The sequence below is a fragment of the Podarcis muralis genome, chromosome 6 (assembly GCF_964188315.1).
Source record: "Podarcis muralis chromosome 6, rPodMur119.hap1.1, whole genome shotgun sequence".
Taxonomy (NCBI): domain Eukaryota; kingdom Metazoa; phylum Chordata; class Lepidosauria; order Squamata; family Lacertidae; genus Podarcis; species Podarcis muralis.
Genome location: NC_135660.1, coordinates 15,648,356 through 15,670,018, shown reverse-complemented (window position 1 = coordinate 15,670,018; position 21,663 = coordinate 15,648,356). Strand labels below are relative to the sequence as shown.

The following is a 21,663-nucleotide window of genomic DNA, read 5'->3' as shown; positions in this document are numbered from 1 at the left end:
GCGCTGTGGGTAAAAGCCTCAGCGCCTAGGACTTGCCGATCGAAAGGTCGGCGGTTCGAATCCCCGCAGCGGGGTGCGCTCCCGTTGCTCGGTCCCAGCGCCTGCCAACCTAGCAGTTTGAAAGCACCCCCAGGTGCAAGTAGATAAATAGGGACCGCTTTCTAGCGGGAAGGTAAACGGCGTTTCCGTGTGCGGCTCTGGCTCGCCAGAGCAGCGATGTCACGCTGGCCATGTGATCCGGAAGTGTCTCCGGACAGCGCTGGCCTCCAGCCTCTTGAGTGAGATGGGCGCACAACCCCAGAGTCTGGCAAGACTGGCCCGTACGGGTCAATTGCATCCTATGAATTGCTGAATATGGGAGCAGAATATTTGACTTTAGAAATGGGTATGACTTTTTTCAGGATAATGAAGAATCTTATTATCATTGTCTGGCTACAAGAGCCAGGAAATCATATTTCTGCTTATCTGTTGCAAGTTAATTAATATTAGCCGAAAGTATTACAAAAGCAACTGTTCTGTGTATTTTTATAATAGGATATTGATTGGGTTCAGACAGAGAAACATGTCTTTGAGCAGGCTTCAAATCATCCTTTTCTTGTTGGCCTTCACTCTTGTTTCCAGACAGAAAGCAGGTAATTGTGTAATATGATTTTTGCAGGTTCTTTCACCTGATCCTTTTTATAATAAGCCATTATTTTCCCCCAACACTAAGATATAATTAGCAACATACAGCACTAACACTTATGCAGTTTCATCAAAAAAGACTTGAACAACAGGTTCCTTATGATCAGAGAAGATGGCTGTAAGGAAATCTTGAGCTGCAAAAATGATTTTCAAAAGAGAGTTGTTGAACAATGAAGCCATCCGTAGAATAAAGGATAGTAGAATGAAATGTAAAAACAGCATGCAGAAGAGCTGGTTTCTAATTGGGAGTAGGAGAACTATAGTTAATGAAGGTGGAAGGATGGGAACCACGTGTGCAGAGAGATCATAGTCTGTGTTAAAGTTTGAACACAGTACAGATAAGGAGAAAAACCAGAATGTGCCAAAACAATTGTTTGCTTTTTCACTGAGTGTTCAAAACCTAAGTAAAATGGATTACTATAATAAAGAAATTGCTTAAGCATAGGAAAATACTTTGAGGAGTGAATATAATACTTCAGTTCAGGCATCCCCAAACTCGGCCCTCCAGCTGTTTTGGGACTACAGTTCCCATCATCCCTGACCACCGGTCCTGTTAGCTAGGGATGATGGGAGTTGTAGTCCCAAAACAGCTGGAGGGCCGAGTTTGGGGATGCCTGCTTTAGTTGATCAAATGTCTTGAAAACAAAGCTGCATACAGGAGACACACGTGGTGTGATATATTTATTAAAGAAGTTGGTAGTGCAAGGTTGTAAAATAGGAAAAGAAGGAGGAAGGTGATAAACAAGCCTTGAATCATTTTCTCATAGTGGCCTAGGTGCTGCTGTGTCACATACTTCAATATACATGCCAGTTTACTTACCATGGTAAAACACTAGAGAATATATCCTCAGGCAGACCTTTTGAGGAAGGGTAGAGTTTGACGGAAAGGGAGTACAAGGAAAATCAAAACACAAGTCCTGAATCATTCAGCGGAGCTGTACTCCCAACTACCTATCAGTAAAGGAATAAGATTATAAGATGTATGTTATAAGATTTATAGTGTAAACTGCCCATTGATCTGCAGAGGAAGGGTGGCATAGGGCTGTGTTCATGTTGAAAATACCTGCAAAGAGAGAATAAATAGGCATGTTTTATTGATGTTTGAGATGGACTAACCAAAGAGGAGAGGGGGAACGCTCTGAAAGCACTTCAATTGTTAAGTTTGTGTAGGTGACAAGGTGGACCATAATAATAAAAATATATAAGAATCAAGCCATTATAGAATTTACTTCTGTGTTCCAGGCTATTTTTTGTTATAGAGTACGTAAATGGAGGGGACCTCATGTTTCATATGCAGCGCCAAAGGAAATTGCCGGAAGAGCATGCAAGGTATGTGTTCCTGTCATGACTTTTGCACATTGTTATGGATTGAGGAAAAACCCAAAGGTGTCTAATTACATGGAACATCTCCTTTTGCCTCCCAATTTTAATTATTGTTTTGGTCAGCCTAATTATTGAAATGAAAGAGTTGCATTTGGTGGTTCTTATCTTTTCTTTCAGAGATGCTCCCAAATGAATCTAATTTCATTTGCAAAGTTAAGTAGCCCAGAACTCTGAATTGGGTGCCACAGTCATTTTATGTGGCACTGGATCGTATTCCACTACATTTTGCTCAAAGGAGACCTATTGAAATTAATGGAGCTAGCTTAGTCATAATCATTTCAATGGGTTTACTCTGAGTAAAACTTAGTTAAGTACCACCTACTGCCTCCTGTGCTCATTCTTTGCCAGCACAGCTGAGAGAGGTGAATAAAAGTTGTATGTTCTTTACTTGTTTATACCTTCAATTTCTAGATTTACTTTCTCACTCGTCTTAGCTGTTGTTCTTGAATTTCTCAGGCACCACAGTTTGATCTCTTCTGGCAGACATAATTGGCTCCTACTTCAAAAAGCCTTTTAAAACTGCCAAGAGACTGATTTTTAGACATTGAACTTTTTTTTGCCACTCAGCAGAAAGAAGACACAAAAAGGCTAGTTGTGTTCATATGCATCAGTGCTTGGAATTACTGGGGTTCAACTGAAGGGTGGAAGGGTCAGGTCACTACTAATTATACTTAATATATTCCAGCTTTCTCAAAGATCTAAAACTCGAATGCCTAATGATGAAAGGTAGAAATAGCTTTTCCACAGAGGATGTAACACTCTAACTTATAGATTTCAGGGAGGCCTGAGATGACTAATAAGCTTAGAAGGGACACCCAGTTTCATAACGTTTGATATACACTGCTGGTGTTGTTGGATCTAGCTATGAAAGCTTAAGAATAAAATAAGGCACTTCAATTTCATTTTAGGTTTTACTCGGCAGAAATCAGTTTAGCATTAAACTACCTTCATGAACGAGGAATAATTTATAGGGATTTGAAACTCGATAATGTGTTGCTAGATTCTGAGGGGCATATCAAACTGACTGACTATGGCATGTGCAAGGTAAGAGGCAAAATCTCCAAACATCTTGAAGTCTTGATTTTCCTAACATTATTTTCCTCCCTAGAATGTGCTGTAGTTTTTGATTAGGTTGGCTTCATTAAAATATGTACAATGATGCAATCAAATTACCAAATAACTGGAGAGAAGAGGAATATCAATGGACTGCAGCTGCCATGGTTTCTCTTGACTCATTTTTTCAAGTTGTATAGAAGCAGCAGTAAATCTATGGTACTAGGTTGGGCTGCCATGTTGTCCTCCCATAAGTACACAAGCTCCAGTTATTGCTGTTTTCCTCTATCCCCTGCAGCCCCAAACATGACTTTCCCCACACTGTTCAGGGGTGGTCTCACAGTCCTCCAATGCAGATTTTCAGGGGGATTTGAGTAGATTGTTTAAAAAATGCTGCCACCTCTGGCCACCAGTAGGAGCCTCAAGTAGTTTGGAATTGTGCTAACTAGATTTTCTGCTAATTCAGTAAAATGATTTTCCATGGACTTTAGCTAGCAGCCTAGTTTTTAGAAAGAGTGCTACTTTTATCTTGATCCAGTGCAGTGGTTCTCAAACGGTGTGGCGCTCCACACTGGTTTGGCAGGAGAGGATGGCAAGTGTGGCAGGAAGATTCAAGAACAGTGAAGGAAACATTTAAACTTTTCAGTGCAGTATAATGAAATACAGGAGTATGCCACTGGACTCTTTTGGGATATAGAACCAGAAACAACTCTTCTTCAAGAGCATTCACTATTGTACAGTTCTCCATGACATATTATTGTGAACAGGGATTTTCAATTCTGACAAATATGAAAGATCAGAAGAGAGACTTCTTTGTCTCAAATTAGATCTAATATAAATAAGATTACCCTGCAAAAGCAAGCTTACACCTCTCCTTGAGTGCAAAAGGCCTGTTTATAATTATATTTTGGGAATGATTCCTGTTCTTATGTAGCTGTATTGTTTTATACTTTCTGGATGTCCCACAATCATATTATAAAGTAGTTGTGATCTATGCTATAGATCAAGCTAGGAGTTGTTTCTTTTTGTTTTCCAATGTATTTCTTATCAATTAAATTTTTTATTCTGGAAGTGTGGCGCATGTATGAAAAAGAGCTTGTATGTTTGCTCTTGCCTGTTAAATTAGGTGTTGTGCAGTTAAAACAACTGACTTGCTATTATGATGGGAAGCAGAATAAATATTTGCGTACGATTTTCATTCCCCTTTGTTTCCGTTTTAAAAGGAAGGATTAAGGCCTGGAGACACGACAAGCACATTCTGTGGCACTCCTAACTACATTGCTCCTGAGATCTTGCGTGGAGAAGATTATGGTAAATATTACATGTATAAATACCAAACCTGGAGAGCATGAGTAGTTACCACACAAACCAAATGTCCACCACAGTTTCCCCCTGGCACTGAACCCCTCTTGTACTCAAAATGTTTGTGCAATTAAACCTAGCACTTGATCCAAATGCAAAATAAATTGACAGTGACCAGTTCTGCTTCATCAGTTTGATTTCTTAGAATGTGGGAACCATGTTCGAGCTCCCTCACAGCACTGCTCATCCTGCAGCCCTCTATGTTTCCCTGCCCTGTGCAGAGGATGTGGGGGCCAGAGGTCTGGGAAGAAAGTAAGGAAGTAGAAGGAGTACAGTGGGGTTCAGAGAAAAGATAATAAGCAAGAAAAAGGGGGAAAGTGTGAGCTTTTTAAAAAGAAAGATGAAGCAGGCTAGGTTCTTATGGAGCTCAGCTAGACCAGACTGGCCACAGCAAGAGGTAGGCCAGTTTGATCAGTGGGATTGCCCTCCCGCCAGGTGAATTGGTCAGTAGATTAGACCCTGCCTGCCTGAGCCGATGGGAGGTGCCATCCCAAGCTATGGAGCCCACCTGCATCCACTTGGGGGAACTGGCTTACTACCTCTTTGGGAGAACTAGGCCATAGCGACCATAAGGATGTCATTGAAAGCCTGGAATTTCTTATCCACCTAGATTTACCTTGAAATCCTCGATTGTGTAGTCTAACCGCTGCTCTTCTTCCTGCTGTATCTATTACTTTCCACCACATCTTTAAAGGCTTTGCCAGATAAACATGCTGATTATACCAAATCCTTTTAAAGTACTGTAATGTTATGCCTTGTTTTAAATCACAGGATTTAGTGTGGACTGGTGGGCTTTAGGTGTCCTGATGTTTGAAATGATGGCAGGCAGATCACCATTTGATATTGTTGGAAGCTCTGATAATCCTGATCAAAATACAGAAGACTATCTTTTCCAAGGTAAGTAATTCAAAAGCACAATTTTTAGTTTGTTCAAGTAGTTGATTCTGTGGATCATGGATGATGCATTTCAATGAGGAGCAAGTATGATTGAAATTAAATGGTGAAATGTACAATGAGGCAAAGTTTATCTCCTGACGAATGCCTGATTCCCAAGTAGATTTGTGCTTTCTGAACAAACATAGTGCAAAATTAGCTAAAGGACAGCAGTGTATTGGGCTGATTTTCCATTGTCTTTAGAGACCTGAAAGTTTACTTCTGTGGCTAGATCTTAACTTTTAAAATAAAGGAGGGTGCAGTCAAGTTCCTATACCAGAAAAGGAAACCTACATATCTTTTAAAATTATTCTATGTATTTAAAGCACAAAAGAAGTGAAATTTATATCCCATGGTCCAAAAGAATACTACTATTTAGCATAAAAAACAGCCTTTAATTTAGTTCAACCTCTTATACAGATTGAGTTTTCCGTTGTACATCAGTTCCAAAACACACCTTTAGAATTTTAAAACAGAAAATTCATGAAATTAAAATGTTATTAATTATTTCTTCTAGTTATTCTAGAGAAGCAAATCCGTATCCCACGATCCCTTTCTGTGAAGGCAGCAAGTGTTCTAAAAAGCTTTCTTAACAAGGTAAGAGCTCGTGCCATATTTGGGTTAAACTTTGGTTCTTAAATATACATGTTACAGGTTTAAAACTGGCAAGAGAAAATTAGTATAAAAATATCAAAATACATATTTGGGAAGGAATGTAATATGAGCACTTTAACAATTTGTGTACTGAAACTCATTTATATTTACAATCTATGGCTGTTTTCTGGCCCAGTTACAATAGTCTTATTAAGTTTAATTTGACCTTCATGTTACATGTTTTCTTTACCCAGGATCCAAAAGAACGGCTAGGTTGTCATCCTCAAACAGGGTTTGCAGACATTCAGGGACATCCGTTTTTTCGTAATGTTGATTGGGACCTGGTAAGTGGACAGTATAAATATTGCTTTTAAATAGTTCTATGCACAGTGAATGGGGACGCGGGTGGCGCTGTGGGTTAAAGCCTCAGCGCCTAGGACTTGCCGATTGAAAGGTCGGCAGTTCGAATCCCCGCGGCGGGGTGCGCTCCTGTCGCTTGGTCCCAGCGCCTGCCAACCTAGCAGTTCGAAAGCACCCCCGGGTGCAAGTAGATAAATAGGGACCGCTTACTAGCGGGAAGGTAAACGGCGTTCCGTGTGCTGCGCTGGCTTGCCAGATGCAGCTTGTCACGCTGGCCACGTGACCCGGAAGTGTCTGCGGACAGCGCTGGCCCCCGGCCTATAGAGTGAGATGGGCGCACAACCCTAGAGTCTGTCAAGACTGGCCCGTATGGGCAGGGGTACCTTTACCTTTTTATGCACAGTGAATATCTGAAATCTTGCCTGGATGAGAGAGCCTCTGCCATTGTCAGTGAAAAGTTGCCAAAAAACTATTGAGTTTTCCCCATAGATTTTACAATATGACACAGTAAGCAGATAATTAATCTTTTTGGGGCATGAACAATATCCTTTCAAGTACTCAAAGTGAGCATGAACTACGCAGTGCAGTGGTTATTTTAGTACTTCAGGAGCTCAGTTCCCTTTTACCATGCTACTACTCAGCATGTTTTCAGAAGTTTGAGGATTATGTTCAGAGCAAGGGGTTTAAAAGATTTAACAAAACTTATATACTGCTTGATTGTAACAAAGTTTCTAGGTGGTTAATGATAAATATTAAAATTTTCATTAAAAAAAAGTAATTAAAAACAATTTAAAAAAGGAGTAAACTAAAAAGAGATTAAAATATGTCAGCATGTATATGTCTGGATAGATTAGCCTAAACAAAAATAATTTAAGCAGGTGCTGAAAAGAATATAGCAAAGACGTCTGTTTGATGTCACCTACTACCAAAGTGTAGGCGATGCCACACAAAAATTTCTTAGAAGTACGGGATTATTATTGTGTGGCACTTGTTAACAGTGTCACTTCGGCAGATCGAAGCAGTTGAGTGGGCACATATTGGGTAAGGCCATCCTGCAGATAAACTGGTCCCAGGCTTGTTAAGGGCTTTATATACCAGGAACAGTACCTTGAACCTGATCCTTTAACAAATGAAAATCTCTAAGCAGACGTGTTTATAAGTTGGCAGGGTCTCGCTTCTGTCAGCAACCATGCTGCAGTATTCTGAACTAGCTGCAGTTTTCAGATCAAGAGCAAGGGAAGCCCCAGATAGAGTGCATTGCAGTAATTTTATCTTGAAGTCACCAGTGCCTGAACTACTGTGGTCAAGTTAAGCTGGTCCAGGAATGGTTGTAGCTGTTGTATCAGGCATAGCTGGTAAAAGGGGCTTCTAGGTACTGAGGCAGTCTGGGCCTCCAGTGACAGAGCTAGGTATAGAAGCACCCTGGACTGTGTAACCTGCTCCTTCATAGGAAACGCAACCCCATCCAGGCGTTGTTTTCTGCCATGGGAACCACTCACCTGCAGATTTGCCAAACTGGCACCAGTCCAGGTGTATCCTGATTCCAATGTAATAAATGGAGAATTCGAGGTGAGTGTCGACAGTGTACTGGTGGCACCTTGGCCCCAAACTCCTGATAACAGTTCCCTGTGGCTTCATGTAGATATTAAGTAGCATTGGGGGATAAAATAGTTCCCCGTGGCACCCTGTAGCATAACCACAAGGGGGCCAAAAACATTCTACCCATTATACTCTGCAATACAGTGCCCCCAAAGCAATAGGATCATTGTGTGGAATAAAAGCTTACAAACACTATAACCCATAGTTTGCCCTCCTAAGAGAAATGTGAATTATCCTTAATGCACTCTATATAATTATCCAACAGCAACACTTAAATGCTATGTGAACTTATTCCTAGATGGAGCAAAAGCAAGTGGTTCCCCCCTTTAAACCAAACATATGTGGAGAATTTGGTCTGGACAACTTTGACTCCCAGTTCACGAATGAGCCTGTTCAACTCACCCCTGATGATGAGTAAGTAAATGATTAAGCTACTAAACTGAACGAAATGCTCCCTTGCAATTCTAACAGCTCTTATTGTGGTAGTATTTGCCGTGATGGAACTTCAGAACCTCTAACAGTTTCCAGAAGTAGAGACAAACAAAGAAGGCTATCCACATTCTGCCTTGCTTGTAGGTATCCTGGATGATTGGCCATTGCTGGAAGCAGAACACTGAATTGGATAGATGCTTAGTCTGATTTAGCAGAGCTGCTCATATTCCCATGTGACCAAAAATGACTACCCCATTGGGGTGAACAAAATGGCAACTGGTAAATTGCACAATGAATTGTAACTAACATGGTTTCTGAGATTTTGAAAAATATAATTGGGGCCAATCCAGGATTTTGTAACTTCAGATAGTTCAGCACAGGAAGCCACTTTATACCAAAACCAGACTTAGTGTCTGTCTTGTCCAGTATTGCCTGGCACCTACTTTCCAGGGTCTCCAGTAGAGATATATCATATCACCTGTCACCTGATCACAAGTAGTGATGACATGAATTGACCCTGAAGCCATCTGCATGCAAAGCATCTATGTGTGGCTGGGGAAACCTAGCTAGATGGGTGGGGTGTAAATAAATTATTATTATTATTATTATTATTATTATTATTATTATTATTTATTGTTAAGGTTATATGAGGACAGTAGTAGATATATTTATAACTTTGGAGAGTGAATACTTGTGATAAGAACTGGTGGAAATTACCCGGTATTGCTCAGGAATTCTAAGCACCAAAAAAATAGAAATTTATAAATGGATAGCATAATTTATTAATTTTTAGGCCTGTGCACGCTCCTCCAATCTGACTCCGTTAACAGCTGGCCAGGAACTCTGAATCAACTCGGAGAGCAGGGCTAATGTTAATTAGGGTTTTTTAAACCCACGGTAGTCAGGAGGAGGGCTGAGGAAGGAAGACGGTATATCTCTTTAGCCCCCCTCCTATTGCCACACTGCAGAGAGTGGAAGGGTTCAGTCCTGTTGGGTGCTGTTTCATCAGGGTGTTGCCCACACAGAACACAATAGTGAAGCAGCCAGCAATATAGCACCCGTGGTGGGCAGCTCCTGCACTGCTGCTCCATGTGCTTGGCTATTCTGCCAGGCCTAATTGTCCTCCCCTCTTTGTCTTCCCCTCTCATTGCCCCAGTCCATGGGTGCTGCTTACCTGGCTGCTGCTATCACTGTTATATTACGGGAAGCGGTTGCCTGAGCCCAACTTTCCTCACTTTGCACCACCCCGCAAACCAGCTCTTGCACCAACTATATCACCAGTGGGCCTCTCCCCAGGGTGGCTCGCCTGGCAGCTTCATTTCGCACACCACATTTTTCGCTCTATAAGGCGCACCAGACCATAAGACGCACCTAGTTTTTGGAGGAGGAAAACAAGAAAAAAAATATTCTGAATCCCAGAAGATGAAGGCTCCCTGCTGTCCTGAAGAGGCTTCGCGCGGCTATCCCAGAAGCTAGGACAGTGAGAGGGAGCGCTGTTCGCGTTCTGGCTTCTGGGATAGCTGTGCAGCCTGCATTTGCTCTATAAGATGCACACACATTTCCCCTTACTTTTTAGGAGGGAAAAAGTGCATCTTATAGAGTGAAAAATACGGTATTTAGATACCAAGCGAAAACATTCCTCTTCCCCAGGCCTTTGACTAATTAGTCTACGGCCATTTAAACTGGAAGTTGTGGTGGTATGTTTTGTTTATTTGTATTTTTATTTAAAAACTAAACTGCCCTGTCATCCTTGGATGATGCATGGTATAAAAAATATTATTATTATTATTATTATTATTATTATTAACAACAGCAACAATAAACGAATATAATAGTTTCTACTTGAATTGTAGTTTAGTGATAGGAGAAGTGACTAAAAGAATTCCTGTGTGTACTTTTTGTTCAGTGCATCAGAACCCTGACAAGAGCACATTTCATTGGGCTCCCTTATTTGTTTTTAGCCCCTCAGTTTTAAGTTAAAGGGGGGGGGACCTCCCCAAGCAGCTTACAGACATGAATGAAAAGGCAGTTCCTGCCCTCAGGCTTACAATTTAAAAGACTCTGCACAAGATGGGACTCAGAAAGAGAAGGGAAAAAAGGAAGCTTCTGCACTGGTTCTTAGTTACAGAGGTCTTGTAGACCAGCTTGAATAGAAAGATTCAGAGGGAAAGGGCTAAAAGTTACTACTTTTTCAGCAACCTTTGTCCTTCTGTAGTAGCTTGATGGAATGGTTGCTGGTGGACAGTTGAGAGAGTAGCCTGATGAATCTGATGTTTCAGTAGAGCCAGTGCTGAATACAGTCACTCTCTGGAGTTTTTCCTCAGTACAAATTGTATTGTATTGTTTTTTGAGAATATAAATGCTCTTTTTATTTTCAGTGATATTGTGAAGAAGATTGACCAGTCTGAATTTGAAGGCTTTGAATATATCAACCCCCTTCTGATGTCTGCTGAGGAATGTGTCTGATCTCCCACTTCTGAACTGTGCCATTTGTCGCTGACACATTTTTCTGCATGGATGAACAGTTTGCAGTTGGGGTGCAATTAATAAAATGCATTTACCTTTGTCATTTGCTATCAAATACGAACTTTTCACTAACCTGCTATATAAGCTGGATGCTTTTTATTTGACTCTAAGGAAATCTAAAACACTAAAACAGATTTTGCCAAAGTTGAACTTGAAACATCAAGGCAACCATTTTCCTACAGGCTGCCTAATGTGAAACAGAGGATGTTGCCACCTATTCCACTTGAAATGTAAAGCAATTCTGGGTTCAAAGTGGTCTAATTAAAGAGCACCTGCTTGCATTAAGTGAAATTAACACATCAAGTCCACCTGTCTTCAGTTTTACATGTGTCTGTTGCCAACCCAGAGTAAAACGAGTATGCTCCCTAATTCATTTGAAGAACCCTTGTTAAACCTGAGTTCTCAGACCTGGCTAAGAAGCTTACTCGCATTGGTGATGTTAATGTGTTAGACTGAAAACAAAAGAAGAGCAGCAGGAGAATTTACATGTACTGCCACAGCCCGCTTCCATTCCATGTATATTCCACATTCAGTATGAACTGGACGTAAAGTTTCATCTTCCATGTTACAATTTTAGCATTGCAATCCTGGGTGCATTTTGAGTAAGCGCCATTGAATTTGGTGGGATTTACTTATGAGCAAACATGCATAGGATTGTGGTGTAATATTTGCAGTCTCCAGGATACAGTGGTACCTCGGTTTATGAACTCAATCCATTCTGGAAGTCGGTTCTTAAACTGAAACTGTTCTTAAACTGAGACACACTTTCCCTAATGAGGCCTCCTGCCACTGGTGCCCTTCCACCATTCGGATTCTGTTCTTAGACCGAGGTAAAGTTCTCAAACCAGGACACTATTTCCGGCTTTGCGGAGTTTGTACACCGAATCGTTCGTAAACCAAGGTACCACTGTAATGCCTTGCTTTTTTTTTTAGACTTGGAAGTGGCACAGCATTTACTTTAGGCTTGACAGAGTCATGGAGAATAGTTGCTTTCTTGACAACAGAGACCATGGCTGTCTCCAAATAGGACTTTTCTTTCAAGCACCATGCAGTAGATTTGACTCCAAAATTACTTGTCATTCGTTTAATCAAAGTTCTTTGGTATACATCCTTGCTATGTAAATGAGTGCCTTCTTATTAAGTCTGTCCTTTTCAAAAGGGCTAATAAAATGTATGGTATCAGTTTGAATTAAAATGAACCAGTAGAGGTTTTTTAAAAAAGAAAAAAATAAGTATTTAGCAGAAATAGGCAGCTAATGTTAACAAATACAACCTCATGCAGCCAGCTTTATAATTTTGTAGCTTCTGTTAAGGTAGACCAGAATTTATTTTCACTATGGATTTAAAAGGCTAATAGGCTCATACAGCAGCTGTACAGTTTGAAAAACCATTACACTATACCACTACAAAAGGATCCCTCTATTAATGTGATTAGGGAAGTGTGGCTCCTCTCATGGTCCTATACTTACTGCTCTAAGATGTATGCAAAAGTCTAAATAAAAATTCAAACCAGCTAGGTCAGTGAAGATGGGCGTTCTAAAGGTCTGTATATAATTAATATAATGACGTACCGAGAAAAAGTTGCATGCTTTATCTTAAAAGTCGAGGAACTGCTGGCTGGAGATGTCACTTGTGTATTTTGCTTGATTTTTAAATGCTTGTAAAGAGAAGGGATTTTCAAAGTGTTTTCAATAATGTAGAAATGTGGACTTAACTGAATAGTTGTCCAGAACCAAGCACATTCTAGTTAGCCTTCTGTGAGTTATTTTTCTCTGCCATTGTGAACTTAATCTATGGTACATTTGTGCATTAAGGCAAAAATTGCCACTTTGACTAGTATGCATTATCTTCATTGTGCTTTTCAAACACTGGCATGTTGAAGAGGAGGAATTCAACCACTTTGGTACTTTCCCTTGTTAAGCTCATGTCAGTTACAGGGTACATCTAAAAACATTTAATTGTGCTATGTTTTAGATCTGATGAGTAGTCTTTCAGTTTTCCATTCTTGAAGGGGGAAGGAGACCTCTATAACTTAATAGAGCTAACTTACAACTTGGCTTGTGCCCTCTTATTTTATTTCGTCCTTTCTTAATGTATCTGAAATTAGGCCACTAACAGCGGTTTCACTTCATAAGCTGCATGGTACAGAATGACTTATATAAGAGGTACATTTTCTGACTCACAAACTGTAGGTGAGTGAAATTCTCACATCTAAGACTTTTCTTCAAAGCACAAAAGGAGTAAAATTGCAGATGTTACAATGTGCTTCCCACCCCCCTTGTATATGTGTGTCTTACTTATTTCATCTTATAGTGTCAATTTTTCACAAAGAACTGAGGGATGTTAAAAGCAAATATCAAGTTTTGTTTTGTTTTTCATGTTTCCAAACAAGTGCCATGGTATTAAGTTGTTAGTTGTTGTTGTTATTTTTTAAAAAATATATTAAATGTTTTAGAGGCTGTCTTAAAATATTGAACAGGGAATTCAGACATGGACAGCTAATGCAGCATGCTTTTCTGAAGGTAGCCTTTTAGTGTAAACATTGAAGTAAATGGGTGCTTCCATCTTGTACTATGTACTTCCTTCATTTTGCAGATATTGTACTGTACTGTGTAATCTCTTGTATTTCTGCACACTTTTTTACTTTCCATTTTAAGTTTCAAAATTAAAAAAAAACCACCAGGGCTTTTTCTTTAAATCCTGTGTTGCACTCATTGTACGCTTTCCTTGAGTATTCTTCCAATTTAGCAATTTTATTTACTTCTCTTTATTACTACTGGAGAGCTCTTGAACATTAGACAGTAAACACATAATTAGTTTTCCCAGACGATTAACTCCTCAAATCATGGGAGTCTATGAACTGGCATCTCTTCTGCAGGGAAGGGTACAATTTAGGTTATAGTAATGCCAATTAGCAGTTAAGAGAAATGTGCATCATAAGACGTACATCCATTGTACTTTTTGTTTACAGCCTTATTGAAAATGCTGAGTTGCAGACTAGGGGCAGGTCCATACTATACATTTAAAGGTAAAGGGACCCCTGACCGTTAAGTCCAGTCGTGGACGACTCTGGGGTTGTGGCGCTCATCTTGCTTTACTGGCCAAGGGAGCCGCCGTTTGTTCGCAGGTAGCTTCTGGGTCATGTGGCCAGCATGTTCCGTTTACCTTCCCGCTGGAGCGGTACCTATTTATCTACTTGCACTTTGACGTGCTTTCACACTGCTAGGTTGGCAGGAGCAGGGACTGAGCAATGGGAGCTCACCCTGTCATGGGGATTTGAACTGCCGACCTTCTGATCAGCAAGCCCTAGGCCCTGTGGTTTAGGCCACAGTGCCACCCATACAGTGCCATCCCATACAATACATTTAAAGCATAGTTTAAATATACTGGTAATAGTAGCACTGGCAGGGAAACTATAGTTCCTAAGATTCTTTAAGGGAGGTCACATCCTTTAAATGTGTGTAGGATGTGCTTTAAAAGTATGGTGTAGAGCTGCCATGGCTCCCGGCCCCCTTCACACATTACTCAGGGCAATCTTGTGTTTAAGGAGCGCTTCCCACTTGACAGTGAAACACTGAATCTCAGGAATGAAGGAAGATCACATTCAGACATGTATCAAATCCAGGTGCAGCACCTGTATACTTCTTTGTGCCAGAGAAAGACATGTCCTCCTTTGCTGTCAACAGAGCTGTTTTCACTGTTTTAAAAAAAGAGAATAACATCCAAATGCCTGTTTTAACTTTAGAATTACAGCCAAACAAGTCCATATGTGCCTGTTTTTACCCTTTGCTGCTAAGATTTTATCTATTGGCTGTCTCTCCTTTTACCTGCAAAATCAAGCATAATAGTGACCTTGTGTGATGGACAGATTTAAGGAGTCTGTTGCCTAATGGAGCAGACATTGTGGGACAGACTTGTGCCCTGGCTTATCCAAAGAGCTAGTAGGCAACCTTGTCATGTTACTCATCAAGACTCCTGTCTGTGGTTGGAACTACCTATTGTGGTGGCTCTTAATATCACTCTTTCTGGATTCTGCCTTCCTGACTTCTCTGCGGCCTACCTGAGTAGCAAAACCGCTTCCACCTAGGTGAAAGGTACTGAGATGAAGTTCGTGCGAGAGTTCCTATGTTCCAGTTCATTACGTTAATTGGTATCTTGGAAGTTGGAGTTATCAAATCTCATGTTGTGGAGTGGGAGGTGTCGTTCAACACAGTATCCTCACCCAAATCTGGAATATATCTTGCCCTGGACATACAGAGCCTAGTTGTGATTGTGCAGTGGGGAGGTACTCTGGACATGGCGTAGAGGTCCTTCACATTTCCAGGGCTGAGCCATGGTATTGAAAGTAGGGTCTTCTAATGCTAAATTCTGGTGGGTTCTGGATCTGATTTTGCTCTTTATTTGTCTATGTGGGCGAAATTCAATTTTAGGAAATGATATTTGTAATTTTCAGTGGATTCGTGAAGTAGGAGGAGGCAGAACCTGGAAAGTATTCTAGTTTTTTACTTCCTTTGACTTCTTTTAAAATGTGTTATGACTTTTTAAAATTAAGGAATGATTTAATTTCTAAATGAGAGGTGATTGGATCTATTTATCAAGGTGTAAGGCTCATTCCATCTCACATGAAATCCATTCTCCCTATCTATGAATATACAGTATAGAGAATAGTTTCTTAGTTGGAAGACAATGGGTGTTTTCACATATTTAAATGAGTTATTTCCTTTTTAGTGCTGTAAAAGTCATGAGCAGGAGGGGGACTTAAAAATTCCCAACGCACCAACTCGAGACAGTCACTGCCATTGCTGCAAGAGACTGTTATTCTTGGGAATTACTAATATTCTGTGTGGTTATTATAACCATATGCCTCCCTGCTGCCCCTAGACAAGTGATGCTGTTTCTTGGTAACCATGCTGCTAATTATAGATCAAATGCAGACTTATCTCCCTTTACTGTATCTGTAAACTAACATTTTATATCAAACTTAAGGCGTCTTGCACTGGAAATATAGGGGGAAAAACTTGGAACGCCTTCCCATCAGATGTCAAGGAAATAAACAACTATCTGACTTTTAGGGGAGTTTTTAATGTTTGAAGTTTTATTCTGCTTTTAATGTTGAAAGCTGCCCAGAGTGGCTGCGGAAACCCAGCCAGATAGGCTGGGTAGAAATAATAAATTACATTATTACCATTATCATTATTCCTCTTTAACTATTTTAATAAATGTTGCTATATTTCACTTGAACCAGCCACAGCTAGCCTTGGAAAAGGGCAATAGCACAGCTGTAAAGCACATGTTCTGCGTACAAAATGTCCCAGGTTCAATCCCTGAAATCTCCAAGTAGAGCTGAGAGTGCCTCTTGTTCAAAGCTCCAGTGAGCTGCTGTCAAGAGAAACTACTGAGCTCCATGCCCTGTCCGAGTATAAGGTAGACTCCTACGTCCTTAAGTGTCTATAGCAGAACTTTGTAGAAGGTAACAGTGATGATTTTAGGGACTGTAAGGTAACACAATACATGACCTATTTGAGATAACACAAGATAAGTGTTTCAAAATCCACAATAGGAGAATACCTATGTTAGGATCAGATGAGAACTGTCACAAAATAGGGAGCAACATTTTGAGTTCTCCAGCATTCTTCGTCAGACTGAATGCTAAGCAAAGTGGGGGGGGGGGGGAATGTAGGTTGATGCTAAAGTCATAAAGTCTGCACTGTTCTCAGGTACAATGGAGTGAAAGAAGATAGAGCAAGCTTAATTATGCAAATCTCTGCTCACCTCCAGGATATGAGGATCACCTACCCAAATCTGGGGTTGTTGCCCATGTGTTCTATTATTGGGAGTAAATAGCATATTATGGCTCAACACTTACAGAGAGGCAGAAGGGAAGGATTCTAAATAGCTGGGGCTGATGTCTTAAAGGAATGGGAAGATGAAAAGGGGAATTCTTTGGGTTCAGTCTCAAGTCACCACACTAACACGGAAAAGCCTAATGTAAGTGATGGGGAGCTAGCGTTTGATTATTATTTTTTATATCTAGGGTTCCTAACCACATGCATCTATACATTTGGACAGTTGGTATCTATTCTGATTCATAGCTTTAGCTCAAGGAATTGTAGTGAACATGTTTTCCATTTCTCTCCTGGTGTGTTAATTAGATTTTCAGATAATGTAGGAAGCGCATATCCTTTGTAAGTGGTAGATAATGAGAGATGTTCACAAATGGAAATGATGAATTTGAATTAATTCATAAAACAGTGTGACAAAGTGCCGTATACATCTTAGCAGTTTGAGAAACAGGTTTGGTGTGTATGCTAACCAGTTTGACAGGAAGGGTATTTTTAAGTTTTTGTACAACACTAGTCAACACCTCTCTCTTAACATGAAGTAATTTGGAATAGCAATTTTCACTTGTGCATTAGAAATGCAGATCAGTTGTCTCACTTCTCCTTTCACGTGTGGGTGAGAGAGACACCACCTATCAGAAACTACATTAAAAGAAGTGAAAGGTGAGCTATAAAGAGATTTTAAAATTGCCTTGTGGAGTTTTTTTCTGTGTGCCACATAAAAAGCTCTTTAAAGGAACTTGATGTGTTTATTTCATCTTGTATGAGAACTGAAAGCTCTGATCTTTGAAGCTTTGCTGGAGAGCCACCAGAGATAATGAAGGATGTGCATTTAAAAAGCTGTCCCCATCACTTGTGCTGCTTTCAACACCCTGTGCCTGACAATTTTAACCCCTGACTACTCCCAGTCTTGTGGTTTAAACTACCGTAATCCTGTGGCCATGAGTCTTAAGAACAAGTCCTTACAATACGGCATGAATTACCGGTATTTGAAGGTTGCAAGGTGCCTTTTATTTCAACTTTTAAACACCTGCTTAAAACTTTCCTGTTCCACCAGACCTATGCAGGCAGTTAAGAATACATCTTTCTGCAATGGTTAATTGATGTCTGTTTTTACTGTGTGGTTTATGTGTACAGTATTGTTATAAACCCCTATCATTCAGCCCAGACACTGAGATCCAACTCTACCTTTCTGGCAGTTCCCTCATTGTGAGAAGTGAGGCTGCAGGGAACTAGGCAGAGAAAATGAACAACTATCTGACTTTTAGAATAAATCTGAAGGCAGCCCTGTTTAGAGAAGTTTTTAATGTTTGATGCTTTACTGTGCTTAATGTTTTAATTTGCTGGAAACAGCCCAGGGGCTGGGGCAATATTATTATTATTATTAGTTTAAAGTAAATAAATCTAGTAAGACTACACATTTAACACCACATCTTCTTAAGTAAGTAGCTCTAATACTCCAAGTGCTTCTGGATAGGTTTCCCTTTCTCTAGACTAGCAACACTTACTTTAGTGTTCAGTTTTAGCAGCTGCTCTTCTTTCTCACTCCAAATTATATTTATACTCTTATTAACAATTCCGTTTTTGATCAGTGTTGATCTGGCATTCATGGAGATAAATTATAATCCATGTATTAGGATTAGTGCAAATTAAAGGTAACATATGAGCAGGGGCAGCACATCCACTAGGCAAGGTGAGGTGACTGCCTCAGATGGCAGGATTCACAGGCAGCAGATCTTGATGTAGATCTTTCTTCCTGCCTTGTTCCTTATGTAGATCTTCCCTGACCCCTTCTTCCCTGGCTGGGAGTAGGTGACACAATTTTGGATTCCTCCTCATGTGCCAAAATGTCTTGGGCCACCCCTACCTATGAATCTGTGTAAATTGCAAAACTTACTGAGTAAAAGTCTGGAAGCTAAGAGACCAAACATTTAAAATATGTATATTTTAATTTACATGCTGCTTTTCTGCTCATGAGCCCGGAAAAGCAGCATACAATCAAATTAAACATCCATCTTTTCAGTAAAAGAGGCATCTGTTTCAAACCTTAGGGCACTATCAGTTTAATAGAATGACTGGCTTCCCTGGCTTCCATTGACTTTCCAGGCCATAGTGATTTATTAAAATATTAGCTTATTATATCACTATGGGATCAAAGTTTCAAACTTATTTGGTGCTGACATTGAAAATAATTGGAGAGACCAAAAAATCAATAGCCAAAAACCTTCCATCTTCTATTTGCTTCACCAACCGACCTTTCTATTCCAAAGGCAGAACTGCTGAGAAGCTGCATTCCTAAACCCATTTACCTGGGAGTAAACCTGGGAGTAAGCCTCATTGAATGGAACGCGGGTGGCACTGTGGTCTAAACCACAGAGCCTAGGGCTTGCTGATGAGAAGGTTGGCGGTTCGACTCCCCGCGATGGGGTGGGCTCCCGTTGCTTGGTCCCTGCTCCTACCAACCTAGCAGTTCGAAAGCACGTCAAAATGCAAGTAGATAAATAGGTACAGTACTGTTCCGGTGGGAAGGTAAACAGCGTTTCCATGCACTGCTCTGGTTTCGGTGTTCCGCTGTGCCAGAAGCGGCTTAGTCATGCTGGCCACATGACCGGGAAAACTGCGGACAAACTCCGGATGCCTTGGCCTGTAAAGCGAGATGAGCGCTGCAACCCCAGTCTTCTGCGACTGGACTTAACTGTCAGGGGTCCTTTACCTTTTTTTTTTTTAAGCCTCACTGAATTCAGTAGGACCAACTTCTATTTCTAATAGGTAATTAGGTTTACACTGTCTATGTTTTATTACATTCCCCATCCATTCTCTAGAATAAAAATACCTAATTAGAACTGAAAATACTCAAACTATTTTTTTACATTTATGCTCCCTCCCTCCAACAGAGAATGCATGGATTTAAAATAATTTTCCAGAAAAGAGAAAATCCTCAGGCTTTACCTACAGCGTGAGGCAGTCACATACTGAGTGGCTCTGCTCCCTAGGAGTCTTGTTCCCCTGGTTAGGCCAGCCAGCAAAGAGCTGGGAGCTTGACTTGCTTCACCCAAAGAACTTCTAGGCCAGGTGTTTTTTGTTGTTTTACAATCTAAGAATCAGCATGTATTTGGGTTAAAATAAAGGAATATTTTTAAAATGTTTCTGTTTGTTGTCTGTTAGGTGAACACAATAATACAGACATTCCTAGATAACACTAACTAGATAGGCTGCCCCCAATCCCAATTCTTACCTGTGAATGGAATTGAATAAATTTGGTAAGTATGCATTATACTACCACTTACCTATGTAACTATGCTAGTAATGGTTAGGTTACTAGGGGGTTAAGGAAGAGCAACAATATTTTAAGGCAGAGTAAGACTAAGAAGAATTGGAGAATAAATACAGTCTCGTTTGTTTTACCTACTTCAGGCAACATGAACCAATAGGTTTGGGGGGCAGCTATATGGAAATCCAGGGCAGTTTGCTTCCCATTGCACCCTGCTGCCTAACCCTTTGGCTCTTAAAGCAGCTAAAGTTAAACTATGTCCAATGTAAACAAATTTGCTTGAATTCATCCTTTTCCCTCTCCCTTTGCTTTCCTTTGCCAAAAATTGGATGGGGTAAACTTCTTTAGCGAGGACCTGCCATACATATTGATACGCTGCATTAATTAAAAGAAGCTCAGGGTGGTTTACATTAGAGATGGGAATGTGTCTTCCTAGCAATTTATTGGGCTGCGTGAACCTGTATCTGGATTGTGGCCCATACACTTGATAGCATCTGTTGACAGAAAACAGTGCATGTGCATACATGTGCGTTGCACAATGTGCAAGCTATTACAGGGCCATTTATTTTCTCCTTCCTTTTCACCCCAATCTTTGTGGCGAAAGCTTAGAGGAAAAGCTAACAGCTGGTGCCCATGAGTCTTCAACTGTGTGTTTACCCTTGGGTTGCTGGGCAATATGCTTTTTCAGCTTTAAAAAAGTTGAATTAGTGACAAACTTTCACCCAATTACTGTTTAACCTACTGGCACGTAGGAGCAAAGAAGCAGGCAAAACTGGGCGAAGTGTTTTGACTAGGCAAGCTGAGGACAAACAAGCACAGGCAGTTTCACCGTGAGATAAGGGTGGTCGCCCCGGGAGGCAGACAGACAAAGATGTGAGTCACAGCCACAATCCACTTGGGAAGTCTAGTGCCCTCGAGTTAATTGTTATGCGGGGAATGCCTTTGGCTTTCCTGTCTCAGACGCCAAAATCTCCGGGGTAGCTATCCCCGACAACCGCAGTGGAGACGAGCCGACGGATCAGACAAAACCAAGGAAATAACTAGTAAGAAACAACGTGAAAACCGCATTTTCAGCTGACTTCCTCTCACTAGCGTTGCTTTCGAGAAGTCCTAAAGCCCGAATGTGATACAAGACGCGTGCACTCCAGAGGGCGCTGCGCTGCGCTCCACTCGTTTATTTTTGCACGCGTCCTGCTGCGGGAAACCCAACCTGGGCTTTTTCGATCCCCGCGTAACGTGTGAAGCGACGCTGAGGAGAAATACGGCACAAGGAAGCGGAGGGCAGACAGGAAGACGCGGGCAGCGGAGCCATTCGGTTGTTGGACGGCCAGAGAAGAGCGAAGGGACGGAGGGATGGTGTGTGTGTGAGGGGAAGACGTATTCCTGTGTTTATATTCTGGGGGTGGGTGGCCTGGTGGGAAGAGGCGGACACCGGCGGAGCGGGAACAGCTCTATAAATTCCGCGGTTAGTAGGAGGACGCGGCGGCGGCGGCGGCGCAGACGGACTGGCTTTCTCCCAGGCAAACAGAGAGGGAAGGGAAAGTATTGCCTCACGCGCTCTTTCCCTCACACACACACACTCAGCGCCAGAGCCAGCGCCAGCCAGCAGCTGGCCCAGACAGTGGG

The 21,663-nt window shown here is 41.1% G+C and overlaps 1 protein-coding gene across 1 annotated transcript in view; it reads left to right on the top strand.

Annotated features, from left to right (window-relative positions):
* PRKCI (protein kinase C iota) overlaps positions 1-13,624 on the top strand; it is a 36,870-nt gene extending 23,246 nt beyond the window's left edge. The window contains exons 10-18 of the mRNA XM_028731558.2: positions 535-632; positions 1,927-2,013; positions 2,976-3,111; positions 4,344-4,431; positions 5,254-5,379; positions 5,933-6,012; positions 6,264-6,353; positions 8,267-8,382; positions 10,779-13,624. Of these exons, the coding sequence (XP_028587391.2) occupies positions 535-632; positions 1,927-2,013; positions 2,976-3,111; positions 4,344-4,431; positions 5,254-5,379; positions 5,933-6,012; positions 6,264-6,353; positions 8,267-8,382; positions 10,779-10,866 (909 nt within the window). The 3' untranslated portion in view covers positions 10,867-13,624. The remainder of the gene's footprint in view (positions 1-534; positions 633-1,926; positions 2,014-2,975; positions 3,112-4,343; positions 4,432-5,253; positions 5,380-5,932; positions 6,013-6,263; positions 6,354-8,266; positions 8,383-10,778) is intronic.
* The last annotated feature ends 8,039 nt before the right edge of the window (positions 13,625-21,663 follow it).